Raw genomic sequence first — 20327 nt, forward strand, 5'->3', positions numbered from 1 at the left:
TCTTTCCTTTTAAGAGGACTCTATTTCTGTTTTAATACATTTTAATGTACATAACACCATAAAAATGCAGCAAAAGGAAACCTATCTCCTGCGGAGTTAGGGATAAATTCTAAACACGTTACAGAGTCTATCATCATCATAATCTTTTAGACTGACAAAGTGAAGTGAAAACAGGAACTCATTTGCCTAAGGACTTATCAGGTCTTTGGAAGACCAGAAGCAGAAAGAGAGTCTTCGAAGTCCTAGCTTAGTACTCAGTATCATACGATCAACTACCAGCATGTATTAGGGTAACTTAAGGAAATCTTATATTTTCATTCAGACACACATTCTCGCCATTATAATACTCGATATCCCTACTTTTGGAATAGATATATGTATTGAACACTAATAAAAGCAACAGAATATGATCTACAATTTCAGTTCCAATACAAATCCACTCCTCTTCTAGAGCAGTTTTGCAAGTTTCTATGTGTTTGTGTGTATATATATATATTATATGTATACACACATATATGTGTATATACACAAGTACACATAAAATATATACATACACACACTTTTTTTTTAACCGAAGGGTAAAACATGACATGAGATATTATGGGCACATTAACCCTTTCAGCTCTTCACAGATTTTGAAACAGGAGAATAAATTTATCAAAGTTGTCAATGCCATTGAGTTAATGGACCTCTTATGAACTCTTAGAGATTTAACTACTTGAACCTAGAGTGTTCTCCATAACTGCTTAATAAACATACAAGACTTGCATACAAGGCAAGACAGTCAGACAAAAGATTTGGTCTGGCACAGAAGTGCCTGTTACTCTTCAATGGATACCATAATTGCTTCCAGAAAAACACCTAATATGTATTTACAGAGATTCTTAGATTACTCAGTAAATAGATGGTAGCTTTTCCTACTGCATGACTTGCAAAAACACTAACCAAAAAAGTTTAAATTTTTCTTTTTAATCTATTTGACAGAGTAGAACGCTCCAGTTAATTATTGCACTAATACATACCACAACTCCAAATTGTTCTGGCTCAGCAAGATCATTATATTCATCCTTTAATTCGGCTAAGGCATTGAGTTCTTTCTGCTCAGGAAGATTCTTCACTAGGTTCTAAAATAAACAAGGCATTATATTAAATTTGTTATATTAAACTCGCTGAGATCTTAAAATAACACGCTTAAAATATCACAACATGGAAACGCATAAGGAAATTATGGGAAGCTTATTTTATTTACACAGCTTGAACACTACGTAAACATCAAATCAAACCAGTAATTATTTAATACAGACATCAGCACCTCTGTTACAGTCTCTAATTTGAAGAACGCCTTCTCACTATTAACAAGTTAGACAAAACTCCTTGATGCTGTCAGACCCTGAAGACTTATATTCTATCTACAATCTTTTTTTGCCACCATGACTACATTCTGCTCATTAAATATTAATCAAGAAATAACTGGTCTGTGTAAAGCAAGACATTAACTACCTAAAAAAAAAATATGTATATGTTACACATTCAAAATAGCTGTGCAAAAATTTACTTAAAAACACTTTACACAAAAAAGGAGAAACATCTCAAAATTGTACAGATCTTCTGGATGGCAAATATACTCAAACTCAGCAAAAAGTCGAGTTTGCTTGAAATTTTATCCATGTCCCCAAATAAAATGGTATGATTTAGAGTATGATCTTAACATTTCAAAATACAGATATGCCAAATATATTAAGTATTTATATTAAGGCTGAAGAATATATTCTTCTAAGAGATAATCAATAGAAGTTTGGGTTGTATTTAAATTTATATATATATATGTTAGTTGAAAACAAAACTATAATGTAATTCTTCAAAGGAAAAAAAAGTATACATTTACATTTAAGCAAGCTAGCAAGAGTCAATAGGCCTTTTTTGGTCAAAAAGATTCTTAAATTTTAAGATCAAAAACCCAAAGTCAATTAAAATATTAACTGATATGATTACACTACAGCTGTCCACACACAGAGGGCGTCCTTTATTTCATTTCCTATATCCAGTAACCACCCTTTTTCATACTAAAGACTTCTGACAGGAAAATCAAGAAACAAAAATGATGTAGTATTTTGGATACTAAATATGGGATCCAAAACAGTGTAGCAGCTTGGAGGCGAGTGCGATTCTGTGGAATTTCAAAGGGCATTGAGTTATGGGCAAGCACTAGCCACTGAAGAAATCAAAGGGACTGAGTCAGAGATATTTACCAATAGAAGAGCAGCAGAAATACCTCCAGATCTAGGTGAACACAGTGTCCCTCCTGCTTTCCCCATGGTGGCCTTGAGGGGGATTTTGGGAGGGATAATAGCCTAACCACATCGTAAAAGAAGGCAACCTGTTTCCGTATGCTGGATAATTTATAGAGATTTAATATGCATATAGGGGCCAAAGAAGTAGTGCACTTCTATTAATAACTTTTGAAAAATCAACCTGAGATTGACCCAAGTCCTCAGTGCAATGACTCCTGTACCAAATGACTAAGGAAAAAAATGCCTTCGCACAGATATCATTTTTTCTTCTACACAAACACAGGGTCCCGAGCTATTCAAGAGAAAAGGGGTAAATCCATGTTCCTCAACAAGGAGTTCCTACTTTATGAAGCCACCCTCTGAAACTTGCATAAGTAAATGGCAGAACCATCAGGTTTAGAGGTTTACTTCCCGCAAAGTGTCTATGGAATATGCGCTTATATAGCATTTTAATTACAACACAGATTTTAGTGAAGATAAGGTAATGTACTGCAGCTACCAAAATTAAATCTTTTGATTTGAGCACTAGTCATCGAAGTAAAACATTTCAGAACATGCTCCTTTAACTTGAAGCTCTTCCTCACACCAGAAAAGGCGTGTTGCCATGTGTTCCCTTAAGAGATGAATAAAATAAAAGGAACATGCACACTGACACTATCAGAGAACTGATAATGGCTGTTTAGGTCTATGTCACAAAAAGACTCTGAAATGAAAAAAAGTTATGTGTCTTTTAAAAACAGAAAAGCAACCAGTGCTATAGCAGCATATTTTTTCCAAACCTAAAAATCTTAAATCAGAGAAAACCCGTACCATTAGAGGTACACGTCATATTTTTAGAATATACCACTTGCCACCACTCTTGCAATATTTGTATTTGCTAGGAGAATTTGATTACTGATCACTCTGCCGGGCTTGATGAAGCAGGCATTAAGGTACAACTTCCAGAAAAGCATCAGTCTAATTTGTGAAATTTGCAAGTGATAGCCAACTTAATTCTCCAAGCTGAAAGAATCAAACATTCACCCATCTTAATAAGGAAAAATAAAGATGACAAGCAGTCTCATACAAAGACTCCCTGTAACAGAAAGATTTTTTTTTTTTTACACTTACACCAGGGAGCTACTGAGTGTCTCAGTGAGCAGAGTTCAATACATTTGACAGAGATAAGCATCAGATTCACCTGGATGTCATACAATTAAGCCATGGCCTCATGTTTAAGACTAAGCATGCTTCTTTTTGTAGTAACCCAACATCACATCCCACAAATTTCTACTTCAAAAAACATTAAGGATCTGTAAAACATTCTTGCTCATTTCATTGACTGTTTAATGCTGGCAAAGATCAAAGACATGAACTAACTAAACACAATTTTTTTTAACCTATTTTCATTAGGCAGACTATTTACCAAATGCTGCCATCAGTAATTTCACAGTATTTGTCAGAAATGTATGTTACATTACACATTAATAAACTCACCGTAAAACATCATTTTTTCCATCAGTGCAAAAATACAAGTACCACTACTAAAACTGCCTTTTTTTTTTTTTTTTTTTTTTTTTTAATAAACCCAAAAACCCAACCTATGGCACACTCAGTGAAAAAAAACAAACACCCCTTAAAAAACCCCCTTTTTTTTTTTTTTTTTTTTTTAATAAACCACATAACCCAAATCTGTTAGCACACCTGATTGTTTCTTTTTCCGCATCAACACCCCTTTATGGTCTAGAGGTTGGGTAGGGCTCTAAGCAACCTGATCTGGTTAAAGGTGTCCCTGCTCACTGCAGAGGGGTTGGACTAGATGACCTCTAAAGTTTCCTTCCAATCCAAACTATTCTATGATTCTATAACTCATTTTACCCTAGCTTCTGAGAAAGAGAGTTTGGCTCTACTAGTACTGCAGCCCCCCCCACTGCTTCAATATGTTTACTTTCATTAATTGTATGAATAACTGAAAATTAAGCTAAAGCATTCAGTGATCACATAATCAAATCCTTGTCAGTAGTTTAGGAAACAGAGTTTCATAATGTATTCACGATGATGTGGATTTAAATTAAAAATAGGGTAAATAAAATGGTTTACATAAACATAAGACATAGTAGAAATCTAAGGCTGACATAAGAGGCTGAAACTCCCTACTCACTGTCACAATGCCCTGAATTCTGCTAAATGTGACGTTTGACAGCTCTATGTTTATAAGAACTTTATCTCAAAGACACACTGGGAATTGAGAATATTTTTTCCTACAATGTTTTCCTCACAGAAGAGTTACAACAGTATATAGTTTACCATGTATTCAAACTGATTAATCCAATTAATTTTAGTAAGTATTACAACATAAGTTTTAAAAGCAGCAAGAAACGAGGACTTGAGAAGCATAACTGAAAAAGCACTTTTCTGTATGCTCAGTTATGCCATACCCATTTGGCTTTCACTACTTTGGTATTTATAAAAATGCACATGTGGAAATTACTTTGTTCTAAAGTAGAAGTTTTGCTAAGCATTGAAGAAAGCAAGGTTTGCTTTGTAAAATTTTTCCAATCAGTAGCATTGACAACTGTTAAGCTGGTAAATTAGTTAATAACTCGAAAGATTAGAATAAAAATAACCCAGAATAGACTGAACATGAAATAGATGATACAGTCCATTTACCCCAATACACTTCTAAGAATATCTTTAGAAACAGAGAGGGGATCTCTGCCAGGTTATCAACTAAATCTCCCTGCTATTAGGAGCAACTTGGCCATACCACTCTCTTCAGAAACAGGCCAATCTCCAAAGCCTCAGGTTTTTTGAAGATTATAGGCAGCTGAATTTCTAGACAGTTGCATTCATGATGAATTTTTATACATTTATTCTAGTGTTAATATTGCCATTTACTTATGCAACTTCATTTTTCTCCCCAGTGCTTACGCACATCGCTCTGCTCCCCATATAGTTATGATGTAGTCATATCCCCTCTCAGCTATTTATATTGCTAATCTAATCAAGCCAATCTTTTCTAGCTTCCTTCTGTAGACTGCTTCTCCATCCCTCAATCATCTTAAGTAGTTTTTACGTTCAGCTTCTCCATTTTAAATTCATTTTTGAGAAATGTACGGAGTATTTTAGATAAGGTCTTAGTAGTGCATTATTCAGAAGATAATAATTACCCTCGCTACTAGATATACTTGACCTGATACACCTTGCAATCACATTTGCCTTTTTTATGGTGTACTAGGTCTGGCTGGGATGAAGTTAATTTTCTTAATAGGAGCCCCTATGGTGCTGTTTTGACTTGTGACCAAAACAATGTAGAAAACACAGCAATGTTTTAGCTACTACCAAAACCAGTGCCTGTGCAGCTGGAAGGCCGCCTCTGTTTCTCATTCCACAAGTAGGCTGGGGTGGGCAACCTGCACCCCCACCCCGACCAGCAGGCCAGGGCCAGTGGTTGGGACTTGGGTGAGGGCTTCGCAGCTCCACATACAGCTACACCACAGTGGTAGCTGTACTTGTTCTGTTGAGTACAGACTCACTTCTCCTCAATCATTTCCAACCACTACGTTAGCTTCCAGCATTTTAGAATGAACCTGTAAGATCATGAACTTATACTTCAGCATAACATATTACATCTTCTTTCTATTAACCCAGGTCTCAGGATATCTCTGCATTTGTTGTAGAGATAACTATACCAATATGAAACTATTCTGCACTTGAGGTATTCAAGGTGGATTTCTTCTCCCTGTTGATTTTTTATTTCACTAATCCTGTAGGATTCTCAACGAAATGATTTGATATCCCTGGCCAATACACATAAATTTAAGACTTCGTGTTTCCAAATACTACATATTATGTGTCACCATCCCTGGAGGTATTTGAAAGACGGGTAGATGTGGTACTTAGAGACATGGTTTAGTAGTGGACAAGTACGTTTGGACTCGATCTTAAAGGTCTCTTCCAACTAAATGATTCTGTGATTCTATGTGCATAACCTTTTTCTAAGACAACATACTTAGTAGCTGAAATTCTTTTGTAATGTAAATAAATAATTAGAAATGCTTTGTATTTAATTTACTCAAAACCAACCAATTTCATGCAGACATGGCCTGAAGCAAGATGCCATAGGGAAACACATTAAACAAAATCAGACTGGAAATAGTTTCCCATCAAACAGGAACTTCCAAAAACATTATGCCATAGCAACCCAAAAAATACATAAAAAAAAATTAAGGATAACCTAAATGAAAGGATTTGGGAATGAATGAGAATTTTGGATACAAAATCTGTAATTTCAAGCACATTAGGTTAGGTGGTATAAATCTCAGAATACAACACTATGAGAAAACATAACTGTATGTTCTTCTATGAGTCCAATAGTTTGAGGTCTAGGAGGAAACAGCAGCCCTTCCTTTAGAGCCTCAAGAAAACAAAACTCCAGAAGTGTCAGAGGGCCTTAATGGCACAAGAAAAACTGCAGACAAAGGACAATTAGATTTAATTTAATAAATTTAATTCCAATTTCACTGTGTGTTTTGCAACAGTCATTTTGTTTTATTTACAGATGAGGTTTTGGGTTGTAGCAATATCCTGAAACATTCAGGTAGTTTCATCTATCACTAGTGACAAGCAGAGTTGTTTTCACAAGACTACTGATGAAACCTCATTAACCACTAGACTAAACCTGGCAAATGCTTGCCTTCAAAAGTGAAAAACTAGAATTATCATAGATTTCCTTTTCAAAGGGAAACCCCATAAAGTTAGATTCAAAAGTACTTTTGTTAAGAGTTTCTTTTAAAGAAAGTTTTACTGCTGTAATCAACCATATTCAAATGTTGAAGTGAAATAAAATGGTAAACACAACTGATAAATTTGTAGCTGATATCCAGAAAACTCTATACCATTCTTACATTTGAATTCTTATACCTTTACAGCATTTTTATATGGCAAACAATCTACAAACAAAACCAGAGACTTTTTCACATACCTGAATCAAGGATTCACTCAGCTTCTCTTCATCAACCTCTAAAATTATATTTTTTATTTCTTCATAAGGCAAACGGAAAGAACCCAAAAATATTGCTGAAATTCAGTAATAAATAATTAGAATAAAAAAAGTAAAAAAACATTTATATAAAACAGCTCCTAGCAACTCAAAAATCCTATATTGATCCAAATTAAGATGATTCACAATGAAGAAGTTTTCTATATAAAACAAATGGTAGATGAGCCACACTACTGCAGTTCAACTTAGGAATTTTACTTCTGAGAAATCAAACTATGACAACAGTTTTAACTCTTTAACCACCCTCAGTTGCTCCCTAGCAGTGTTACTTATATCTAGTAATAAAGTTCAATTTTTATGACTGGCAACTACTGCATTACTACTTAGACAGATTTAATTCAGCCACTTTAGCTATTACTTTTTGCTTTCATAACCATGTATGAATACCTGTAGTGCATTTACAGTTGGCTGAGTGATATTTACCCAACATTCTAGAAAAACTTCCACGTCAAAAGGATAATGAAGAGCTGGGCAAAGTCAAAAAAACCCAGTGCCCTAACTCTACCACTTCTTAGGGTACCATAACTTATACATGACACAATGTATATTGCATACCCTTCAAAGATAGGATTTCTCAGAGCAGTTTAATCTTGGGATATCATAACATCTCAGTGCCCCACTCAAACTACAAAGTATCCTAACATAGAAAGATTTGCCTAACATTTGAATAAACTGCTGTATATCCAACCTAACTACTATGGCTGATTTTCCTACATCCATATTTTCAAAACTTGAAGTTTTATATCACTTATGTCATAGAGCATTTTCTGCTTAAGAAAATGTGCTCATGGATGTGGTAATAAAAAATGCACAGATACGGTTTTACACACTTCATTTGCCACAGGCATAGATGGACTAGTGACATTTTATGGTATTTCTAATTCAAATAAAAGAATCTCCTACTCTCAATGATTGATTTCCCTCCATAATTAAAGAGTTAAAAGTTAAAAATAATAAGTGAGGCTGTTTTCCTTGCAATTTTGTAGTAATATTTACATCTAACTTAACCTATTCCGTAATATTTTTCTCTCTAAACTCTAACTCCCACCAAGCTCTATTTCTCCATTGCTCTAACCAGAAAGAACCATTAGGAACGGCCTCTCAACCCCAACCCACAAAACCTACCAACACTGTGACTTCCCTCATGCTTCCAGTCTAAAGCAATTAATGAAAGAATCAACTTTTTGTTACAAAAAAATAGTTCATTAACATTTAAGTCTACCTCATTTTTCCATGTTACTTTAAGTTTTCCCAAAATCAAATAATGTATTTGTAAACACTTCTGAACTTAACTCATGTTCAACTAGGCAGTTTTTAGAAAAAGAATATTGCACATGTAAACAAAAAAAACAAAGAAAACATTTAACAGCCATGTGTACATGCTAATTAGTCACCTAATGCATTTGACATCACTTACATAAGTTTTGTGCTGTTTTTCCATCCAAAATTCTTAATTCTTTAATCCTTTTCTTTGACTGTGCTGTTTTCTTTTCTTCTGAGTCTTCTACTGCCTTTTTAGCTGTAAAGAATACATTTATTAAATTCTGATTCCTTATTACAACAGTTAAATCTAACAGACTAATAGCAGCTCAGCTAGAAAGCCATAATAATCCATCTATTAGAATCAGTTCAAGGCAAAATGAATCCACTGCCTCAACATACTCAAAACAAACATCCAAAGAAAGAAAGCAAATAAACAAAATTAGGAGGAACATGAAATGAAAATGTTAACATGACAATGACCAAGCACTATCAAATTATATTTGTATGTTTTAACCCACAGATTTGTTATCTTTGGATCCAGTTTATTCCAAGCACCTTTAAAAACACGGTGATTTGGTGTTACCTCAAAGCACATGAGTGCCCTCTGTTGAAATGTTAATAACTCAAATACTATTTGAAGCTCTTCATCCAAAACCAGTAAAATAAATCACTTGAGATTTATCACACCATATAACAGTATAATTATTTATGTTGTCACTGGTAAAGAGCAAAACCAAGTAAGGAAACACCATAAATATTATAAATTGATTTTTTTTTTTTTTTTTTTAATTAGCAAGGTTCACTAGCCTTAGAGTCAGTACTTAAAATTATGTAGAATGTAACATGGTATGGAAATACTTAAAATATATGCTGATTTTTTGCATAATTTAACATACTTAATTTTTACAGAATTTTCTTAAGTATTAATTAAGTAAACCCATTAACTACGATTTTTTTCCTTTTAAATATCACATAACTTATTTGGCACTGAAGGAATAGAAACTTAACATGCTTAACATTAATTGAATTTAATGAACATTTTAAGTCATTCAAAAGTAACTGAAAAACTTTAAAGTCAAATTAAGACAAAGTTTTAAGCAGACTAAATATGTCTGTCTTCTCTGAGCACTGTATTTTGCTGTACTAATTTCATCAGCATGGGTTTTATGACAGGTATCTCTGACGAAAAGATGTTCACTTTTAGTGTGAAGAATTAACACCAAAGCCTCAGTTTCAACCTCTTAAAAAAACAGAACAAAGGAAACAGTTCTTTTTCTCCTTACACGCATTACCACTAGGAAAACATCTTGCATAAACTAATTCTACTGGGTTTATACCACTTGAATAATTAGTTTACCTTGGGCATTTTCATACCAGCGTTAACCAAGCTAGTACAAGATAGTTCTCTCATCCCCAGCTACCTCTAAAAAGCCTAAAGCAGAAAAGGCTAAAGAGAAAAGACTATTCAACAACAGTGCTTGCTCTCCCCTTGCCCAATTCTGCAATCCCGACTGCACAAGTATGACCAGCTTGCTTTGTATTTGAAAAAGGACAGCTACAGATCAACTTGATAATACAGAAGGAATACTCAAAATGCCCCCCAGCACCGACCCTTTAACGATAACCACCGTTTCAAATCCTGAGGTGACACTCCATGAAAAACAACGTCACACCCTTATCACTAATCATCCTCAATTAAACAAGGAAATAAAACCAGGTGCTCAACAAAACAAACAAAAAAATACCCAAGAGTTAAAAATTAGTTGTCCCATGAGAAGGCAATAAACGTTCCGAGTTCTGTTATATGCACAGAAGCTATTGAAAAGCATAGATCTGTTGAGACAGGTCTGAGAAATGATCCAAGAAGATGAGTGACCTATTCCAAACTTCACCTGTTTAAGAAATAAACCTTCTGGACTTCCACATATGATTGGGTCTTTAAAGTGTTGAACACCACACACCTTCACAATCTGCTCACCAGTACCATACTTGTCACACAAGTCGTGAACACTAAACACAAACCTGTTCTCTAACCAGCTAAGACCATACACACACAAAAAAAAACAGAGTTAATCAATTCAGTCTTGTGGCTTGCAAAACTGCAGAGGTAACAAAAACCACAAAGTCGTAAAAGAAAACAGAAGAAACCTAGATGTCTGTTACCAAAAGTCACCCCACACAAAGGTAACTTTTTTCCTACAGTGGTAATTCACCTACAGCCGATCAGACACAGCAAGTGAAACACCTTCGTCAGCAAGAGTTCAAGGGCAAAGGTGTTACTTGAGCCCACCTCAAAACATGTATTGAGTTATTTGGCTACTATGGTATCAAAAAAGGAGAAGTGCTTTTGGAGGTTCAGTTTTTAAGCACACAGAGGATGGGCCGAGTCAGAATTCACAACAGTACCTCTGCCCGTACAGGGTTAACAACCAGTTTTCCTTCCTCCCCTCTTTCCAGATTGCCCTCTTCTAGCAGCTGCGAAACCAGTAACCGCATTTAGAACACAAAACACCAAACGTTCGAAAGTTTTATAACAAACCATGGCTACTCATACCTGCTTAAGCCTGAAGGGCTGTTAACACCATCACTTATAAATCATCCATTTTATCAATATATAATGTCTGGGTTAGATTAAAACTTTTCCATTTGGAAAAGAATGTCTGGGTTAGATTAAAACTTTTCCATTTGGAAAAGACCAGAGAAGATGTTATTTCCAAAGGTTCTTATCTTTTCAAGCACAAGACTTTAAAGACTAAGTCAGCTTTATGGCAATTTACAAAAGAACATGGAGAAATACTCAAACCAGATGCTTATGTGACTGCACCAAAGTCGCAATCCAGCATCAACACCAATCTTACCAACCTGAAACTCATAAGCAGGAAAAGACATTAAATTACCAGAATTTCTACAACACAGTTTGACCCATGCTTGAGAGAACATTAAGCATCAGAGAGCTACCAAAAGCCATGCCCATCCCTCTTCTGTTAGTGGCTCGCTCCCCCTCTGATCGTATAGTCTATTTTAGCAGTGACTTGACTGTGACAGGACGATGGATTACAGAATTTGAAAAAATAATTAAATAAATAAAAAGCTACTTGATACATTTCAGAATGAATAGACTATCGCTGACCAACCTCCCAACCCTTTCCAGGTACTCCCTTCACAAGTGCCTGTTTAAAGATAAGAGATGCTTTTTCGTTTGATGCCACAGAATCAGAAGAAGAAATAAAAAAAGGATTTTATAGCAGTCAACATAGGGTAGCTCAAAAACGCAAGATGGAAAATCAATCTGGAAGCTTAAGCATCTGTATTACTTCATACAGACCTTGGAGTTTGGTGCTGTGATTATTCATTACAGCACTTGGATAATGGCGCTGGTTTACATCTGCATTCAGAATCAGCTTGTTTTCAAACCAACAAGTCTTAGAGACAGTACCTAGAGCTAGTGACAGTCATACCCAGGTTTCCACGTATGTTAGAAAAAAGGGTGTAGCAGAGGGGAAATTTCCTTACTTTCTGACCACAACTGGTTAAGCAATAGGACACTGAAAGGAGCAGGTCAGCTCTCCAAGTCTGAAGCTTTATTCCACAGGGTTCGTGTCCCACCCAAATCCCGGCTGAGCTGGTCATTCACCTCCGAGTACCCTGCTTAAGTTTGCCTCTCTCCTTTCAGAACACAACTAGCTTTTTCCCACCTTAAATCAGGCTTGATCCAAATTCAGCCTTCTAAATTCGTGGGTCACCTGTTTCACTTCCCAAACATACTCATTAATCAAGTTTATGTCAGTCCCCTACTGCATTAACAGCCCTGGAACGATGGCAGAATCCTCTACCAAGTGGTTAAGTCTGTCCAGGTACTCTAGCAAGTCACTCTTTGCAGAAGTGATGAATGTTTCTTTCACAAGTTCTCAGTAAGAGTCCAGAAGCCCAAGTATTTTGTCACCACAGAAGCCCGCATACCAGCGGAGCAGAGCTCAGATGGAAAAGGGCCTGTGGGCTTGTCCTCTCCTATTTCAGATCCCCATCTCTGCGATAAGTGACAATGCTAAGGCACTCCTGTTGTGCTGATACAAAGCATTTTTAAATCCCCTACCCTACATCTCTGTATTTCTTCTTGAAAGTTAATCTCTTTTCACATAAATTTACATAACTGATATTTGGACTTATCTGGAATATATACACAGAAACAGGCACACATACATGTGTGGATTTTTTGTTTTGAAGAAAAGGAGAAAATTATACTCTTGGTGGTTTAAAACTATCTTCTCATTCACTTGGAAAGAAGTAAGAAAGAAGCAAGCTTTTTTTAAAACCAATTAACAGTCATTGAAATGACAAAATACCCATTAATGCATAATTATCGGTTACACCCGTTACACCTATAAATGTGTTGAGTTTACTTTTCTTTACCGTCTATCTGAAGCAGACAGGAGAGAGAAAGGGAAAGACAGCCAATATAAAAATGCAAAAGGGGAAAAGGTAGTTTTAGCATACGCAAGATGCCTCTCTGAAGACCAGAAAACACAGATCTAAACACCAACATTAAGCAGCATTTTTTTTTTTTTTTAATTTCGATTCAAGTTCTATTTAGTTAGCAACAACATACTGTTTATCAGTGTTGGAGGAAAAAAGCTGATGCAAGATGCTGCAAGGGATTGTTTTCTGTTCATCTTACATTATGCAACGCATGTGCAGCTCAAGTGTGTACCTTCAGTGATACCTTCAGCTGGGAACTAATTTAATCCCACAGAAAGGGCACTGCTTGAAACCCATGTAGGGCTTGGAGAAAAAATGGCAACACTAAACAAAATGTTGTACAAGTTTAAGATACATTAAGCAAGACTAATGATAATCATGGCAAAGAACACACACAAACATGGTGAAATACTTTAGAGACGTAATTAAGAAAAACACTACCACCAATACTTTTGTACTTCTGTAGCAAAATAGGTAAGCACACATGGCTCTTTAAAATTACCACTCTACCCCTGTCCTTTAATTCAGCTACTGAATCACATTAAGTCATCATGACAAATTTTTAGAAATACATACAACTTCACTTAATGCTACAGAAGCGTTCAAAGCATTTTACTCTGAGCTGAAGTGTCCAGTTCATATTAACCTCCCCTTTCTTTTCTTAAATAGGTAGCGAATAATTTTAATGAAGTATGAACGGTAAAAACTGCCAGTCATGAACATGATGAGTATGAAAATTAAAGGGAAGCAAAAAGGAGTGTGGAAAAAGTAGAGATTTAGGTGAACCTTAGCCTACCTGAACCTGAGCCTTAGTCTCCAGTTTCTATCAAGTCTGTACCCACAGTGAACAAATGCCCTTATATTGTCACAGGAAACGAATGAGTAATTTCATCTTATTTCCATCTGGCAAGTGGCTTACCAATTGCATTTACTAGTATTTGGCAGCAAAAATAAGTATACAAAAGAAATTAATTGCTTTATTATTCCCTTTTATTTATTCCCTTCTGAAAGAAAATCTACACCTAATGTAGGAGAAAAAAAAATAAGTGTACATACAGTTTTCCAGAGATATAAACTATACGTACAGGAGTATGCCCGAATAGCTGAAGTTATTAATTACACTGAGAAGTTCACTCAACATCCCCCCCCCCGCCATGTGATACGACTTGGTAGAAAAATAAATAAGGAACTAGGAATGCCATTGAAAGATCAGAATATATTTTGTAGCACAAGCCTCAGTAAATTCTACTGCAGTGTAATAAAACTTCCTTAAGCCTGGCTAAATTGATGTTACTGGGAAGCTACTGATAGTTTTCTATTTCTCTGTTACTTCTAGAGGCACCCAAGAATGGAAACAGAAGTCAAACAAAGGGAGGAAAATCAGTAATAACGTAGTCTCACATTTGCACTTGTTCTCTTCCCTCACCAATACACCAACACTGTCTTTCCATTTGTCTAACCGCGCACTTGCCATGCTCAAATGAAACTGCAGCAGTTCACACAAGTTCGGCCAAGTTAGCACAGCTGTTAGTATAAGCCTCTGAACTTCTACCAACCACTTGTTTCAGTAAAGCAGAATATGAGCAACCTCTTGCCCCAGACAGCAGAAAGAACTCTGACAAGTTTTGTGTGCTCAAGGAAACAGAGCACCAGACTACACAAAGAACCTGTTGATCATCAAGAAGTGCAAATGGGTCCAGAAGCATCCTGAACCAGCAGAGCCCTGCCAATGGCAACAAGTCAGAGAACAGCAGTGCAACCTACATGGACCAGTGGCCAAGGAGGTATTCTCCATCCAACCTCACAAGACATGAAACCAGAAGATATTCAGTGGATCCCAGATGGCTCTGGGAGATGCCACAGCACGTGGTCTCCTGGACCACGTCACCCCTCCTGCAGAAGATGGATGTCATACAATTTGTGAACTGCATAAACTGAGATTAAAGTGGTTTGGTATCCACATTTGTTTACAGCCTCCACACTGTCATTTGGTCTTAAACTATGACAAACAGCAAACCATTTCCCCAAATATCTAGAGCCAAACACAAGAGCATGAGCAGATGCCAGCCACACCCTCTCGTCAGTAAGTCAGCAGCTGTGTGATCTCATGTTTATTCCCGATGCCACCTGGCATTTTGCAGTTCACCTAAAAATCACTCAGTTATCAATTCCAGAAGTAAAATTAATTAAGCACTCCTGCTGTCACTCTGTCCTTTCTGCAATCAGAAGAGCTAAATACCTGGTACGGCATGAGAGAGAGCGAGAGCAAGAGCGCGCGATTTTATTACAAAGAAAGCAAGCAATTGATCTGAAAGTGAATCTTAGTTTGAGCTCTCAAGATAAAATAAAATCGACAGGGGAAAAAGCATGGAACCTCTTGCAATCTCATACGTTTTTTGCCTAATTAATGTAATCAAGCTGAAGGAAGTGACATCAACCCACTAGATTATGCTCTATGGAAGTAAAAAAAAAAATCATGACTTAGTTTTACAAATTAGTTTTGCCGAAAAGTAGCAGGGAATCTACATTCCTACTATTTGTTCTTATACAATTGATTGTTATTATATTTGACCACCACATTTAATGACTATGAAATATTTCTTGTTCTATTAAAATTGCTCTGAAATGGCTGTAACTAGTCTAAGTTTCAAGTGCAATTTGAAAATCTGCATCAGGAGCTTGTGCAGTAAAGTTCTACAGTTAAAGTGTACTCGATAAACCACTTCATACTGCAGTTGCTTTCAGATTTCTATCAACAGTTTGAAACCAAGTAGATGTCTGGGCCACAAATACTTTATTAAAAAAGAAAAAAACAACACAAAAACTACACCAAAACCAAGCCACCCACAACAGCTTTTGCCCCCTTCTATTTATCCTGCTTAAGACTAATGCAAAAGATGTTGCTTTGACAAACAACAAAAGATGTTAACAGTAAACAAATATTAACAATTCATCACATAGAAGTGGTCACAGAAATACATGCAAGTGCTCCTTCTGAACATTAGAAATCAAACAACAGCAGGCAAACAATGATTAAACTGAGAATATCCTCAGTGGGCCTACTTAACTGTGCTGTACGACAGGCTTGTAAGAAGCTGGAATAAAAGCTAGTAGCCTTTTCCAGGAACTCTTCGCTCACATTCCCTCCATGAATACTGATATAGAAGAAAGCCTCAGGGCTGTCCACCCATTCCTCCCTTTGCCACTGCCACTGCTTCCACATCTGCGACGCTCAGCGTGAACATGGTTGGTCCTTGGTCGGTTTTGCTGGGCACCGAGCCATTGCATGCCTTTGCTGCCTATATATTAGTGCCTACCTCATGACTAAAAAGATCAGTCAATGCATTTAGAAGTAATATAGTAAGTTTTTATGTGGGGCAGAGAAGACATTTGCCTATAAAAACAGTATCTTGCCTATAATAGTATTTCTAATGTAGACAGTTACACGTCCCAGTTATATTTTTTTCCTCTGATATCAGGTCATCATCACCTCAGCGAGATGGCTATAACTATTTTCCAGGTTCTACCCTAACTGGTACACCTGTTATCCACAGAACTTTCAAAAGTAAAATAAAAGCACTAAGACTCAGACAAAAAAAAAAAAAAAAAAATTCGAAGTAAAACAAAATGTGCAAAAAATGCTATCATATTTTTTCAAGATTTTAATGAACTCATTTTCAGTTATTACTATGACAAGCCTAGTAAACAAAAATCTTTTAAATGAGTAGTTCAGCTATTGTTCCTCTTGATTAGGCTTGTAAAAGGTATATCTTTCACAATAAGAACACTTACAGGAATCACATTTTCCAAAGGAATTTTAGCAATTAATGAAGCTAAAAAAGATCCCAAAATCCAAAAATCCCTTCATAGAGTCAAGTTAAATAGATATTGGTGCTTAATGGAACAGACTGAAATTTTACTAAAAATGAAGTGCTAAATGGATTTCTTTTCCTCTTTCACTGTGACATTTGACATATAAAGCTCGTGACTAAATATTTAAACACTAAGTAAAATACACATTTCTAAATGCATATTCCAGTATCCTCTCCCTTTTTAAAGTATTTATCTACCATCAAGGTTTTAAACAAACACACATGAAAATTTGTTTCACTTCTATATAGTTAAGTCCCAATCCCCTCAGTTTGTTCACCAATTTCAAGATCTACTGCAGATATTTAAGTGTAATGTGGTACAGCTTGGTTACACCCTCTGACCTACACAGTGAAATACACAATGTTATATTTCCATTGACTCAGTACTTAAGAAATTTGATTTAATGCTTAGTAAAAAGAATTCTATTCTCCTAGTAATTTAGAGTTTAAAAAAATATTGGTAATTAGCTGGTATTTATTGTCTTATTAAGCCAGCACAACTCTAAGGGATACTTTCATAGGCATCAGGTCCAAAGCATAACTTCACAAGAGAAAATGATCACATGAAAAATAATTGGGAAATTATCTGTCTTAATAGATTCCATTAATTTCTATAACCAGTAAGCAGTGCCCTGTGAAGCTGACTGGAAATCACAGCTTTGGTAGTTGATAAATACAAATGGCAACTTTTATCCTTATTTATAAAGTGTCGAGAAATTATTCTTCTATAAACAAACGTTTGATATTGTGGCCTTGTGGTGGACGGTATCAAATCTCATTAGTTCCATGTAATCTGTAAGCAGCATACCTTTCAACCTAACCATATGTGGGCACAAATATTTTTGTGACACGTCAGTGACAAGAATACAGGTTATTACAACCTTTAGATGAGAATTACTTACAGTTTTAACCAGACACGTTAGAGGACAGTGACTTGTTTGGAACAGGACCACACCACACGTTGTCCCAGGGAAGATGTATTGCACCTTTCCACATAACAATCATTCTGACTAATGATCATTCTAACTAAGGTCATCCCAATAGAGTTCCAATATACTGTGACAGTGGAACGTTTCTGGCATACTAATGTAGCTCTGAAAAACAAACAGTAACTAAGAAATTTTATGATTCCATACTAAAACAACCAAAACCATGAGGTTCCCCACCCCAACAACTGATAGTTATCAGATCAGATAACGGCCATCACTCAATGACGAGTTATTGATTGTTTTTTGTGTATCATGTACAATTTCGGTCTTCCTCTCCACGGTCTTTAAAAACAGAGAAAGTAAATATAAATGAGTAATTAAACAAATAGGCAATGACAGAAAAAGGAGGCAACAAACCAGGAAGACTAGCAAGCAGCAGGACTGAAACCCTGCAAAACTACACATTTGTTTGAAATACAGACATCATCAACACCATAGGTTATGAATGCTAAGAGATCACGAGTTCCCTGGAAACACATTGAAGACTTAACTATGTATAAAGATGCGACCTCTAGCTCAGGAAAAAAGTGTCAACTGTTGGGACCTGGGAAGAATTGCTATTTCGTTTATTCTGCCTATGTACATAAACAGACATTTAATATATATTAACATATATTTACTCTTATGCCTAAGCATCTGCTCTCGGTCACCTGCTGAAGACAAAATTCAACCAGCTGGAAGACGACCCATGGTTGTGTATGTTATTGCTGCCTCCTAACAGATCTACCTTGAAAAAGCTTTCTTGAGGTCCAAGTATCTCAGAGAGTCTTGAAAACACCCAGATGCTCACTGAATACATGTGCAACGATTATCTGCCTTCAAGAGGTAGAAGATAAATTACATTACGGGATTAGTCTTAGGGGACCTACCAGGGTACTAAATTAAGCCACTTGTGCTGTAGCAGACTAAAAATAGTGCTGAAAGACACAGCTACCGCTGTCTCACCTTTACCAAAATAGTCGTCTCACTATTCGCCTCAGCACATTTTAAGCATATATACGTACAGAATCCGCAGTATATTCTAAATTTAACAGATGTAATCTATGCTCTGCTTACCTTTGTATTACCAACATAAGCAAAATTTGGCTAAAATGATTCATTAAGAAGGCAGCAGCTTGGTGTTAATGATCCAAATGTCTTAAATGCAAGAACAAAAAATGTGAAAAGGAAAACCTCCAAACTTATTCCACGCATACTGCTGTTCAGCACACGCAACTTACAGACAAGTCTACATTGACTTATAAAAACCAGCCAGTTTACCATGTGGACTTTTTACTTTTAGAAACCCTTTAAGCCATAAATTTCTTATTCCCCTGCCTCTTCAGCTTGGGAAATTATTCCATACTAGTATTCTAAAATAAATATATTCCCTTACAGAATAGGAAAAAGTATCAGAAAGAACGACGTTTCAGAGAAGTTTCAGTTCCCCATAACTGCACAAGACACACAGCACTTACAGAATATACAAAATTGTAATTTCAACTTTACATCCTTTAGAGATCATTAACAAGCAATTCAGTAACTCAACAAAATTATCAGCTTTTTATCTGTGCTAATGCCTATGTACCTAGTATTTTCAATTTCTCAATGAATTCAGAAACTTAATAGCATCATTGTTAACTTTTAATCCTTTAGATAGCGTTTTAATGTATCCTTCTCCAAAGAACCTTTATTCACTTAGGTAACAGATCTATCCTTACTCTATGTATATATAGCAGGAATTATTGCAATGGCAGATACTCTGTTCAAAGCACCTCCTAATAGCATTACAGTTGAAACAACTATCAATCAGGTAAAAGTTGCGATCTCAAAAACAAATGAGCATTTTTTGTATTTTTTCTGGTCAGCAAAAAAGGAAGAAAAATCAGTTTTGTACATAAAGCCAAGAGTCATGGGGAGAAGAACATTTTTTGCAAATATGACATCATTGCAGGTTGGCACGATACGTAACTGGAACCAGGCCATGAATCAGATCACATTTTGTCAGTTTACACTTCTAGAAAAAAAATCTCATGCTGTATTTCAGATAAGAGAAATTTCAGAGAAAGTACATTTAGGAAGGAACGCAGCTATACTGCTGCTAAAAGATGGAGGGAACATCTCCTTAATGCAGACTTAAAAGAATTATTTTACAATTAAGGCCGTAAATTCCGTTTATAACTACATCTTTGTTTACGGTGGGTTTTTATTTATTTAAACAAATACACTGTTATTCCTGGAACTCTGCTGGAATCTTTCAGGATATTAAAATATAGGTGCATAGTCTATTTAATAGTCAACACAAACTTTCCTGGTAAGTAGCTGATCTGTTTTTCACCCTTTCCTCCAGAGTTTTCTTTTTTTTGCCTTGCACCTTGACTTAGGTCACAAATTCACAGCCAACTGTGACTTGATT

The 20327-nt window shown here is 35.9% G+C and overlaps 1 protein-coding gene across 3 annotated transcripts in view; it reads right to left on the reverse strand.

Moving 5' to 3' along the window:
* Nucleotides 1–20327, reverse strand: part of DIAPH2 (diaphanous related formin 2) — a 226087-nt gene that overhangs the window by 157550 nt on the left and 48210 nt on the right. For all 3 annotated transcript variants that reach the window (XM_035898413.1, XM_035898420.1, XM_035898426.1), the window contains exons 17-19: nt 8750–8851; nt 7255–7349; nt 1023–1124 (exon numbers count right to left, since the gene is read on the reverse strand). In XM_035898413.1, the coding sequence (XP_035754306.1) occupies nt 1023–1124; nt 7255–7349; nt 8750–8851 (299 nt within the window). The remainder of the gene's footprint in view (nt 1–1022; nt 1125–7254; nt 7350–8749; nt 8852–20327) is intronic.

This window comes from Egretta garzetta, unplaced genomic scaffold (genome assembly GCF_000687185.1).
Source record: "Egretta garzetta isolate BGI_Z169 unplaced genomic scaffold, ASM68718v1 scaffold220, whole genome shotgun sequence".
Lineage (NCBI taxonomy): Eukaryota > Metazoa > Chordata > Aves > Pelecaniformes > Ardeidae > Egretta > Egretta garzetta.